Below are 12,021 nucleotides of genomic sequence, written 5' to 3' on the forward strand. Positions count from 1 at the left end.
TATATACCAGTAGTCTCACCTGTTGCCAGGCCCGTAGGGCTGTATCCAGACTGATAGTGATGAACGTTAGGATTAGGATTAGACTGACTCAGTATATAACAGTAGTCTCACCTGTATCCAGACTGATAGTGATGAACGTTAGGATTAGGATTAGACTGACTCAGTATATACCAGTAGTCTCACCTGTTGCCAGCCCCGTAGGGCCGTATCCAGACTGTGAACGGTGTTCTGGCTGATGTTGATGAAGACCGGGTCTACGAAGACGTTCCCGTCCAGGAGGACGTTGTTGGAGCAGCGTGTGACCGCAGCCTGACCCTGCAGTATGAACGGCTGCAGCAGGGAGAGCCAAGTCAAGTTCCGGTACTCCAACAGTCTGCAGTCCAGCTCGGTGGAGAACTGGATCTCCTGGCAGAGCCGGGCGGCGCTGACGTTACCGCCGCCGCTCCACTGGCGGAGGAACAGCCGCGGCTCCTGTGCCCCGATGACCAGGTACTCTTGCTCCTGGGGCAACTTCCTGTCCGGCAGGAAGGGGCGGAGTCGACGTGACGGCGCTGGAGACAGACGGACAGAGGAGATGTGAGTGAATCTAATATACGACTAAAGTGACAGTAGTATGAGAACGACTTCAGATGAAACACGAGAAAATAGCAACAACCCAGCTGCTCCAGGCGGTGTTACAGTACCTGTACCCAGCTGCTCCAGGCGGTGTTACAGTACCTGTACCCAGCTGCTACAGGCGGTGTTACAGTACCTGTACCCAGCTGCTCCAGGCGGTGCTACAGTACCTGTACCCAGCTGCTCCAGGCGGTGCTACAGTACCTGTACCCAGCTGCTCCAGGTGGTGTTACAGTACCTGTACCCAGCTGCTCAGGCGGTGCTACAGTACCTGTGCCCAGCTGCTCCAGGCGGTGCTACAGTACCTGTACCCAGCTGCTCCAGGCGGTGCTACAGTACCTGTACCCAGCTGCTCCAGGTGGTGTTACAGTACCTGTACCCAGCTGCTCCAGGTGGTGCTACAGTACCTGTACCCAGGTGGTGTTACAGTACCTGTACCCAGCTGCTCCAGGCGGTGCTACAGTACCTGTACCCAGCTGCTCCAGGCGGTGTTACAGTACCTGTACCCAGCTGCTCCAGGTGGTGCTACAGTACCTGTACCCAGCTGCTCCAGGCGGTGTTACAGTACCTGTACCCAGCTGCTCCAGGCGGTGTTACAGTACCTGTACCCAGCTGCTCCAGGCGGTGTTACAGTACCTGTACCCAGCTGCTCCAGGCGGTGTTACAGTACCTGTACCCAGCTGCTCCAGGCGGTGTTACAGTACCTGTACCCAGCTGCTCCAGGCGGTGTTACAGTACCTGTACCCAGCTGCTCCAGGCGGTGCTACAGTACCTGTACCCAGCTGCTCCAGGCGGTGTTACAGTACCTGTACCCAGCTGCTCCAGGCGGTGTTACAGTACCTGTACCCAGCTGCTCCAGGCGGTGCTACAGTACCTGTACCCAGCTGCTCCAGGCGGTGTTACAGTACCTGTACCCAGCTGCTCCAGGCGGTGTTACAGTACCTGTACCCAGCTGCTCCAGGCGGTGTTACAGTACCTGTGCCCAGCTGCTCCTGGCGGTGCTACAGTACCTGTACCCAGCTGCTCCAGGCGGTGCTACACTACCTGTACCCAGCTGCTCCAGGCGGTGCTACAGTACCTGTACCCAGCTGCTCAGGCGGTGCTACAGTACCTGTGCCCAGCTGCTCCAGGTGGTGGTAGAGGTGCAGCTGTATCTGTGCCAGGGTGAGAGACACGCCCAGGGAGGGCACGGACCAGGGGCGAAGCAGGAGTCGACACGGGTACAAGCTGCCAGCGCCGTGGGGACACCAGCTGGTCACAGGGCAGAAGCTGGGACCCCGAGGAACCCTGCTGAGAACCTGACTCACTGTCAGAACTGTAAAGAGATACATGAAGAATTAATTAAAGTTTGACAGTTAATAAATCTGACTCACTGGGAGGAAGAGGAGAAAGACACTTCCGGTAGGTTCTTACTATATGTCTTCTGCCTCCCGGTCTGACCGAGGGAGAGAGGAGAACCTATTTCACTATAGTCAGTCCTGTATTCACCTCAGAACTATTCTCTAGAACATTCTAGAACACTATCCTGTTCTAGAACACTATCCACTATCCTTGGGTGAGCTGGAGGGACATTAACAAGGTGTCATGAAGGAGGACTGGGCTGGAGGGACATTAACAAGGTGTCATGGAGGAGGACTGGCTGGAGGGACATTAACAAGGTGTCATGAAGGAGGACTGGGCTGGAGGGACATTAACAAGGTGTCATGGAGGAGGACTGGCTGGAGGGACATTAACAAGGTGTCATGGAGGAGGACTGAGCTGGAGGGACATTAACAAGGTGTCATGGAGGAGGACTGGCTGGAGGGACATTAACAAGGTGTCATGGAGGAGGACTGGGCTGGAGGGACATTAACAAGGTGTCATGGAGGAGGACTGGGCTGGAGGGACATTAACAAGGTGTCATGGAGGAGGACTGGGCTGGAGGGACATTAACAAGGTGTCATGGAGGAGGACTGGCTGGAGGGACATTAACAAGGTGTCATGGAGGAGGACTGGGCTGGAGGGACATTAACAAGGTGTCATGGAGGAGGACTGGAGGGACATTAACAAGGTGTCATGGAGGAGGACTGGCTGGAGGGACATTAACAAGGTGTCATGGAGGAGGACTGGGCTGGAGGGACATTAACAAGGTGTCATGGAGGAGGACTGGCTGGAGGGACATTAACAAGGTGTCATGGAGGAGGACTGGGCTGGAGGGACATTAACAAGGTGTCATGGAGGAGGACTGGGCTGGAGGACATTAACAAGGTGTCATGGAGGAGGACTGGGCGGACATTAACAAGGTGTCATGGAGGAGGACTGGGCTGGAGGGACATTAACAAGGTGTCATGGAGGAGGACTGGGCGGACATTAACAAGGTGTCATGGAGGAGGACTGGGCTGGAGGGACATTAACAAGGTGTCATGGAGGAGGACTGGGGGACATTAACAAGGTGTCATGGAGGAGGACTGGGCTGGAGGGACATTAACAAGGTGTCATGGAGGAGGACTGGAGGGACATTAACAAGGTGTCATGGAGGAGGACTGGGCTGGAGGGACATTAACAAGGTGTCATGGAGGAGGGCTGGAGGGACATTAACAAGGTGTCATGGAGGAGGACTGGAGGGACATTAACAAGGTGTCATGGAGGAGGACTGGGCTGGAGGGACATTAACAAGGTGTCATGGAGGAGGACTGGGGGACATTAACAAGGTGTCATGGAGGAGGACTGGCTGGAGGGACATTAACAAGGTGTCATGGAGGAGGACTGGCTGGAGGGACATTAACAAGGTGTCATGGAGGAGGACTGGGCTGGAGGGACATTAACAAGGTGTCATGGAGGAGGACTGGCTGGAGGGACATTAACAAGGTGTCATGGAGGAGGACTGGGCTGGAGGGACATTAACAAGGTGTCATGGAGGAGGACTGGGCTGGAGGGACATTAACAAGGTGTCATGGAGGAGGACTGGGCTGGAGGGACATTAACAAGGTGTCATGGAGGAGGACTGGGCTGGAGGGACATTAACAAGGTGTCATGGAGGAGGACTGGGCTGGAGGGACATTAACAAGGTGTCATGGAGGAGGACTGGGCTGGAGGGACATTAACAAGGTGTCATGGAGGAGGACTGGCTGGAGGGACATTAACAAGGTGTCATGGAGGAGGACTGGGCTGGAGGGACATTAACAAGGTGTCATGGAGGAGGACTGGGCTGGAGGGACATTAACAAGGTGTCATGGAGGAGGACTGGGCTGGAGGGACATTAACAAGGTGTCATGGAGGAGGACTGGCTGGAGGGACATTAACAAGGTGTCATGGAGGAGGACTGAGCTTAATTGGCTGTGTAATTTGTTGCTACTAAGATCCACCATACGACCTGGGGGGGTGCTTTGCTCACTATTCCCTACGTAGTGCACTACTTTTGACCAGGGTCCGTAGTATGCAGGGAATAAGCTGTCAATTGGGACACACATTGACAGTAAAGGAAACTGGAGACTGTAATGAAATGCACATGTATATTTGGCTTTTCACGGAGTTGCTGTTTTCTGTTGTTCTCCCTCCCCCTCAAGGTCAGCTGGATGGGATCTGTTTGGCCCCGACAGCCACTTGGTGTGCTGGGAAATGTCGGTTGATCTGAACCTGGGCCAGGTCCACTGCCCCCCCCACCTTCCTTCCCTCCCTCCCAACCTTCCCTCCCACCTTCCTTCTCTCCCAACCTTCCCTCCCACCTTCCCTCCCTCCCACCTTCCCTCCCTCCCTCCTAACCTTCCCTCCCACCTTCCTTCCTCCCACCTTCCTTCCCTTCCGCCTTCCCTCCCTCCCAACCTTCCTTCCCTTCCGCCTTCCCTCCCCCCTCCCAACCTTCCCTCCCAACCTTCCTTCCTTCCCCCCTCCCACCTTCCTTCCCTTCCGCCTTCCCTCCCTCCCAACGTTCCCTCCCGCCGTCCCTCCCACCTTCCCTCCCTCCCACCTTCCCTCCCAGATGTGGACTGACACACAGAGGCTTTTGTGCTCAGAGATGCTCATCGTTCTGCACTGTACTGGCTCACTGAACCACACACACACACACACACAGATACACACACACACACAGATACACACACACACACAGATACACACACACACACACACACACACACACACACACACACACACACACACACACACACACACACACACACACACACACACACACACACACACACACACACACACACACACACACACACACACACACCATAGAATCAGGTGTGTGAAGAGCGTGTTAATCGTCTCCTCACCTCTGTTCGTCTCCTCCGTCTGGGTTGTTGTTGAGGACGATCCTCCACAGGTCAGAGGTCACCAGATCCTTCTGCTCATTGGTCAGCGTCAGGCTGGGCAGGGTCAGCTCGCAGGCGCTACTCTCTGATAGGCTGAACTCTCGGTAGGGGACGAAGGCGTGCTGGAGCTCGTCCCAATACTCCAGGCTGCACGGCACCTGCAGAACAAGAACCCCCAGACAACTAAAATCTCACCACCTCTATTATTTAATCAGAACTAATGGCTGTTGACCTGACGAGCTGCTTCCTGCTGAGGAGAGGAGCTGGGAGGAGGAGGTGGGAGGAGAGGAGAGCTGGGAGGGAGGAGGTGGGAGGAGAGGAGGTGGGAGGGGAGGAGAGCTGGGAGGAGAGGAGAGCTGGGAGGAGGAGGTGGGAGGAGAGGAGAGCTGGGAGGAGAGGAGGTGGGAGGAGAGGAGAGCTGGGAGGAGGTGGGAGGAGAGGAGAGCTGGGAGGAGGAGGTGGGAGGAGAGGAGGTGGGAGGAGGAGAGCTGGGAGGAGGAGGTGGGGAGAGGAGGAGGTGGGAGGGGAGGAGAGCTGGGAGGGAGGAGGTGGGAGGAGAGGAGAGCTGGGAGGAGGAGGTGGGAGGAGAGGAGAGCTGGGAGGAGGAGGTGGGAGGAGAGGAGAGCTGGGAGGAGAGGAGCTGGGAGGAGGAGGTGGGAGGAGAGGAGAGGTGGGAGGAGAGGAGAGCTGGGAGGAGGAGGTGGGAGGAGAGGAGAGCTGGGAGGAGAGGAGGTGGGAGGAGAGGAGGTGGGAGGAGGTGGGAGGGAGGAGAGATGGGAGGAGAGGAGAGGTGGGAGGAGAGGAGGTGAGAGGAGGTGGGAGCTGGGAGGAGAGGTGGGAGGAGAGGATGTGGGAGGAGGTGGGAGGAGAGGAGAGGTGGGAGGGAGGGGAGGTGGGAGGAGAGGGGAGCTGGTAGGAGAGGATGTGGGAGGAGAGGAGAGGTGGGAGGAGAGGTGGGAGGAGGTGGGAGGAGGAGAGCTGGGAGGAGAGGATGTGGGAGGAGGGGAGAGGTGGGAGGAGGTGGTAGGAGAGGAGAGGTGGGAGGGGGAGGTGGGAGGAGAGGGAGCTGGGAGGAGAGGATGTGGGAGGAGAGGAGAGGTGGGAGGAGGTAGGAGGGGAGGAGAGGTGGGAGGAGGTGGGAAAGGGGGAAGAGGTGGGAGGAGGTGGGAGGAGAGGAGAGGTGGGAGGAGGTGGGAGGGAGGAGAGGTGGGAGGAGAGGAGAGGTGGGAGGGGAGGAGAGGTGGTAGGAGAGGAGAGGTGGGAGGAGAGGAGAGGTGGGAGGGGAGGAGAGTTGGGAGGAGGTTGGAGGAGAGGAGAGGTGGGAGGAGGTGGGAGGAGGAGAGGTGGGAGGAGAGGAGAGGTGGGAGGAGGTGGGAGGGGAGGAGAGGTGGGAGGAGAGGAGAGGTGGGAGGGGAGGAGAGGTGGTAGGAGAGGAGAGGTGGGAGGAGAGGAGAGGTGGGAGGAGACAGACCGCCTCACCTAACCCTAGCAGATGGGATTCAGCCTGACGTCCTTCACATTGTGACCTTATGACCTGTCGTTCTACGACACGCCGCCCTAACCGTTCTAGAACGACGTTCTCCGACACGCCGACCTAACCGTTCTAGAACTACGTTCTCCGACACGCCGCCCTAACCGTTCTAGAACGACGTTCTCCGACACGCCGACCTAACCGTTCTAGAACTACGTTCTCCGACACGCCGCCCTAACCGTTCTAGAACGACGTTCTCCGACACGCCGACCTAACCGTTCTAGAACTACGTTCTACGACACGCCGCCCTAACCGTTCTAGAATGGCGTTCAAACAACGACACGCCCGACCTAACCGTTCTAGAACCAACGTTCTACGACACGCCGCCCTAACCGTTCTAGAATGACGTTCTGCACGACACGCCGACCTAACCGTTCTAGAACTCGTTCTACACGACAACACCGCCCTAACCGTTCTAGAACAACGTTCTCCGACAACACCGCCCTAACCGTTCTAGAAATACTACACCTTTGTCCCAAACAACACCCTATTCCCTACGTAGTACACTGCACAGAGCTACCAGAAGCCAAAGTAGTGCACTACATAGGGGATAGACCAGAGCCCTATGACACCCTATTCCCTACGTAGTACACTGCACAGAGCTACCAGACGCCAAAGTAGTGCACTACATAGGAGATAGACCAGAGCCCTATGACACCCTATTCCCTACGTAGTACACTGCACAGAGCTACCAGACGCCAAAGTAGTGCACTACATAGGGGATAGCTTGCCACTAGGTGACGAGGTGTGTGTGTGGATAAAGGAGGATTCAGAGATCGTATTAGTGATGTGTGTAACGTTAAACTGCTCAGAGGGACTGAAGTCTTGCTGAGTGAGGTCAGGTGTGTGTGATCTGATTCGCCACATGGGCAGGACTATGTTGTTTCACTGCATTAGGTGGGGCTAACGCCCAGCTGGGTTGGTGCTGACCCGTCTCACGCTACCATAATAGTTATGTAGGCCGTCCGAACCACTTCTCTCTCTCTCTCTCTGCCGCCTGTCTGAAGTCACCACACGACACGAGTCCAGTTACAACCCTGAAAGGTCCATCGTTATGCTAATGACAAGGTGAATTAGGAGGGTTCAACACAGGAACACAGGGCTTAGTTAACACAGGGCTTAGTTAACAGAGGAACACAGGGCTTAGTTAACAGAGGAACAGAGGAACACAGGGCTTAGTTAACAGAGGAACACAGGGCTTAGTTAACAGAGGAACAGAGGAACACAGGGCTTAGTTAACACAGGAACAGAGGGCTTAGTTAACAGAGGAACAGAGGGATTAGTTAACAGAGGAACACAGGGCTTAGTTAACACAGGAACACAGGGCTTAGTTAACACAGGAACACAGGGCTTAGTTAACAGAGGAACACAGGGCTTAGTTAACAGAGGAACACAGGGCTTAGTTAACAGGGGAACAGAGGAACACAGGGCTTAGTTAACACAGGAACACAGGGCTTAGTTAACAGAGGAACACAGGGCTTAGTTAACAGAGGAACACAGGGCTTAGTTAACAGAGGAACACAGGGCTTAGTTAACAGAGGAACACAGGGCTTAGTTAACAGGAACACAGGAACAGAGGAACACAGGGCTTAGTTAACAGAGGAACACAGGGCTTAGTTAACAGAGGAACACAGGGCTTAGTTAACAGAGGAACACAGGGCTTAGTTAACAGAGGAACACAGGGCTTAGTTAACAGAGGAACACAGGGCTTAGTTAACAGAGGAACACAGGGCTTAGTTAACAGAGGAACAGATGGCTTAGTTAACAGAGGAACACAGGGCTTAGTTAACAGAGGAACACAGGGCTTAGTTAACACAGGAACACAGGGCTTAGTTAACAGAGGAACACAGGGCTTAGTTAACAGAGGAACACAGGGCTTAGTTAACAGAGGAACACAGGGCTAACAGGAGTTAACAGAGGAACACAGGGCTTAGTTAACAGAGGAACAGAGGAACACAGGGCTTAGTTAACAGAGGAACACAGGGCTTAGTTAACAGAGGAGGAACACAGGGCTTAGTTAACAGAGGAACAGAGGAACACAGGGCTTAGTTAACAGAGGAACACAGGGCTTAGTTAACAGAGGAACACAGGGCTTAGTTAACAGAGGAACAGAGGAACACAGGGCTTAGTTAACAGAGGAACAGAGGAACACAGGGCTTAGTTAACAGAGGAACAGAGGAACACAGGGCTTAGTTAACAGAGGAACACAGGGCTTAGTTAACAGAGGAACACAGGGCTTAGTTAACAGAGGAACAGAGGAACACAGGGCTTAGTTAACAGAGGAACACAGGGCTTAGTTAACAGAGGAACAGAGGAACACAGGGCTTAGTTAACAGAGGAACACAGGGCTTAGTTAACAGAGGAACAGAGGAACACAGGGCTTAGTTAACAGAGGAACACAGGGCTTAGTTAACAGAGGAACACAGGGCTTAGTTAACAGAGGAACAGAGGAACACAGGGCTTAGTTAACAGAGGAACACAGGGCTTAGTTAACAGAGGAACACAGGGCTTAGTTAACAGAGGAACAGAGGAACACAGGGCTTAGTTAACAGAGGAACAGAGGAACACAGGGCTTAGTTAACAGAGGAACAGAGGGCTTAGTTAACAGAGGAACAGAGGAACACAGGGCTTAGTTTAACAGAGGAACAGAGGAACACAGGGCTTAGTTAACAGAGGAACACAGGGCTTAGTTAACAGAGGAACAGTTAACAGAGGACACAGGGCTTAGTTAACAGAGGAACAGAGGAACACAGGGCTTAGTTAACAGGAGGAACAGAGGAACACAGGGCTTAGTTAACAGAGGAACACAGGGCTTAGTTAACAGAGGAACACAGGGCTTAGTTAACAGAGGAACAGAGGAACACAGGGCTTAGTTAACAGAGGAACAGAGGAACACAGGGCTTAGTTAACAGAGGAACACAGGGCTTAGTTAACAGAGGAACACAGGGCTTAGTTAACAGAGGAACAGAGGAACACAGGGCTTAGTTAACAGAGGAACACAGGGCTTAGTTAACAGAGGAACAGAGGAACACAGGGCTTAGTTAACAGAGGAACACAGGGCTTAGTTAACAGAGGAACAGAGGAACACAGGGCTTAGTTAACAGAGGAACACAGGGCTGATTTGGGAATCTCTCTGGGAATCATCACCCTGTTCTCCTTCACCCCCTGAGATCTCTGGGAATCATCACTCTGTTCTCCTTCACCTCCTGAGATCTCTGGGAATCATCAATCTGTTCTCCTTCACCTCCTGAGATCTCTGGGAATCATCACTCTGTTCTCCTTCACCTCCTGAGATCTCTGGGAATCATCACTCTGTTCTCCTTCACCTCCTGAGATCTCTGGGAATCATCACTCTGTTCTCCTTCACCTCCTGAGATCTCTGGGAATCATCACTCTGTTCTCCTTCACCTCCTGAGATCTCTGGGAATCATCACTCTGTTCTCCTTCACCTCCTGAGATCTCTGGGAATCATCACTCTGTTCTCCTTCACCTCCTGAGATCTCTGGGAATCATCACTCTGTTCTCCTTCACCTCCTGAGATCTCTGGGAATCATCAATCTGTTCTCCTTCACCTCCTGAGATCTCTGGGAATCATCAATCTGTTCTCCTTCACCTCCTGAGATCTCTGGGAATCATCACTCATGTTTACTCCATGTTTTCAGTCTCTGACTACCCCATAGAGAGAGAGAGAGAGTAGGGAGGGAGAGAGACAGACAGGGAGAGGGATGGAAGGAAAAAGAGAGAGAGGAGGGAGAGGGAGGGAGGGAGAGAGAGGGGAGGGAGAGAGACAGACAGGGAGAGAGGGATGGAAGGAGAAAGAGAGAGAGGGGGGGAGAGATAGAGAGAGAGAGAAAGAGAGAGAGAGAGAGAGAGAGGGGGAGGGAGAGGAGAAAGGGAGAAAGAGAGAGGGGGAGAGAGAGAGAGAGAGAGAGAGAGAGAGACAGAAAGCAGATGACAGGACACCTGCTTCTGATTCAGGACAGGACCACACAGTGGTGAGGAGGTGAGAAGGAGTCACCCTCCTCCCCTCTTCTCTCTCCCCTGCAGGTGTGGGAACCACTGGATGGATACCCAAGGTGCTCTCCCCTCCCCCTCGCTCTCACCACCCAACCCTCCTACTGTAAAAACAGCACGGCAACAATTGGTCTTTGACTAATGGAAGTGGGTTTGAATTCCCCTCTGAGGTCCTGGAACCAGTCGTGAAACCACAACTATTTAAATGCAGGAAATCTGGATTTGATCAAATGTTCATGTGATCTGCTCTGAGGACGCAGTGGCCTGGTTCAACGCAGGAAATATCCTCCCCCTCTCTCTCTGTTTCTACCGTCTCTCTCTCTCTTTCTCTCTCTCTCTCTCTCTCTCTCTGTCTCTCTGTCTCTCTCTCTCTGTTTCTGTTTCTCCCTTTCTCTCTCTCTCTCTCTCTCTCTCTCTCTCTCTCTGTTTCTCTCTGTTTCTACCATTCTCTCTCTCCTCTGTGTCTCTCTGTCTCTCTATGTTTCTACCATTCTCTCTTTCTCTCTCTCTGTGTCTCTCTGTCTCTCTATGTTTCTACCATTCTCTCTTTCTCTCTCTGTGTCTCTCTGTCTCCATTTCTACCATTCTCTCTTTCTCTCTCTCTCTGTCTCTCTGTCTCTCTATGTTTCTACCATTCTCTCTTTCTCTCTCTCTGTCTCTATGTTTCTACCATTTTCTTTCTCTCTCTACTGTTCTCTCTTTCTCTGTCTCTCTGTTTCTACCGTTCTCTCTTTCTCTCTCTCTCTGTCTCTACTGTTCTCTCTCTCTCCCTCTCTCTCTCTCTCTCTGTTTCTACATTCATTCTCTCTCTCTCTCTATGTTTCTACCATTCTCTCTCTCTCTCTCTCTGTTTCTACCATTCTCTCTCTCTCTCTCTCTCTACTGTTCTCTCTTTCTCTCTCTCTCTGTTTCTACCGTTCTCTCTTTTTCTCTCTCTCTCTCTACTGTTCTCTCTCTCTCTCCCCCTCTCTCTCTCTCTCTCTGTTTCTACCATTCTCTCTCTCTCTCGCTCCCCCTCTCTCTCTCTCTTTATCCATCGATTCTGGCCAATAAGAAAGGGATCCCAGCTGTGTCCCGTTCACCTGTCCCACCCTCATCTCCCTCTAGGTATAAAAGTGGTCCTGCCCAGAGTGAAACAGTGAGTTCAGACCAGCTCCATAAACCCCCCCACCCCACCCTCTCTCCATGTGGCCACATGGTAATTTTAGAGCCCTGAGAAATGATGGCCACCTCCTCTCCCCCCCTTTACTCCCCTGTTCAACCCAGCTCTTCATGAGAAGTAAATTAAATTCTTTGGAAGCGAACGGAGCCGTTTCTGTTACGGGAACGGTTTCTTATGGCTGCATTTCCGTTCCCTGTAACTGTACTTTCTCTGCCTTCTGAGAAATATCATAAAACAACTCGTTAATTCATTGAGCCCTTCTGAAGTTTTCATATGAAGAAAAGCTAATCAAAATCCGAGAGCCGGGAGGCTGAAATCAATGAAATATGGGATCAGAATGAGAGAGAGTTGAGGATCTGGCTAATGACAAAGATCTTTGTTCTAACAGTCCCCACGTGCACCCC

At 53.0% G+C, this 12,021-nt stretch overlaps 1 protein-coding gene across 1 annotated transcript in view; it reads right to left on the reverse strand.

Annotated features, from left to right (window-relative positions):
• Positions 1 to 280: 280 nt before the first annotated feature.
• LOC127928900 (intermembrane lipid transfer protein VPS13B-like) overlaps positions 281 to 12,021 on the reverse strand; it is a 33,151-nt gene continuing 21,410 nt past the window's right edge. Inside the window, exons 4-6 of the mRNA XM_052516499.1 lie at positions 4,872 to 5,068; positions 1,727 to 1,930; positions 281 to 551 (exon numbers count right to left, since the gene is read on the reverse strand). Of these exons, the coding sequence (XP_052372459.1) occupies positions 431 to 551; positions 1,727 to 1,930; positions 4,872 to 5,068 (522 nt within the window). The 3' untranslated portion in view covers positions 281 to 430. The remainder of the gene's footprint in view (positions 552 to 1,726; positions 1,931 to 4,871; positions 5,069 to 12,021) is intronic.

The sequence above is a fragment of the Oncorhynchus keta genome, unplaced genomic scaffold (genome assembly GCF_023373465.1).
Source record: "Oncorhynchus keta strain PuntledgeMale-10-30-2019 unplaced genomic scaffold, Oket_V2 Un_scaffold_4810_pilon_pilon, whole genome shotgun sequence".
NCBI classification, from domain to species: Eukaryota; Metazoa; Chordata; class Actinopteri; order Salmoniformes; family Salmonidae; genus Oncorhynchus; species Oncorhynchus keta.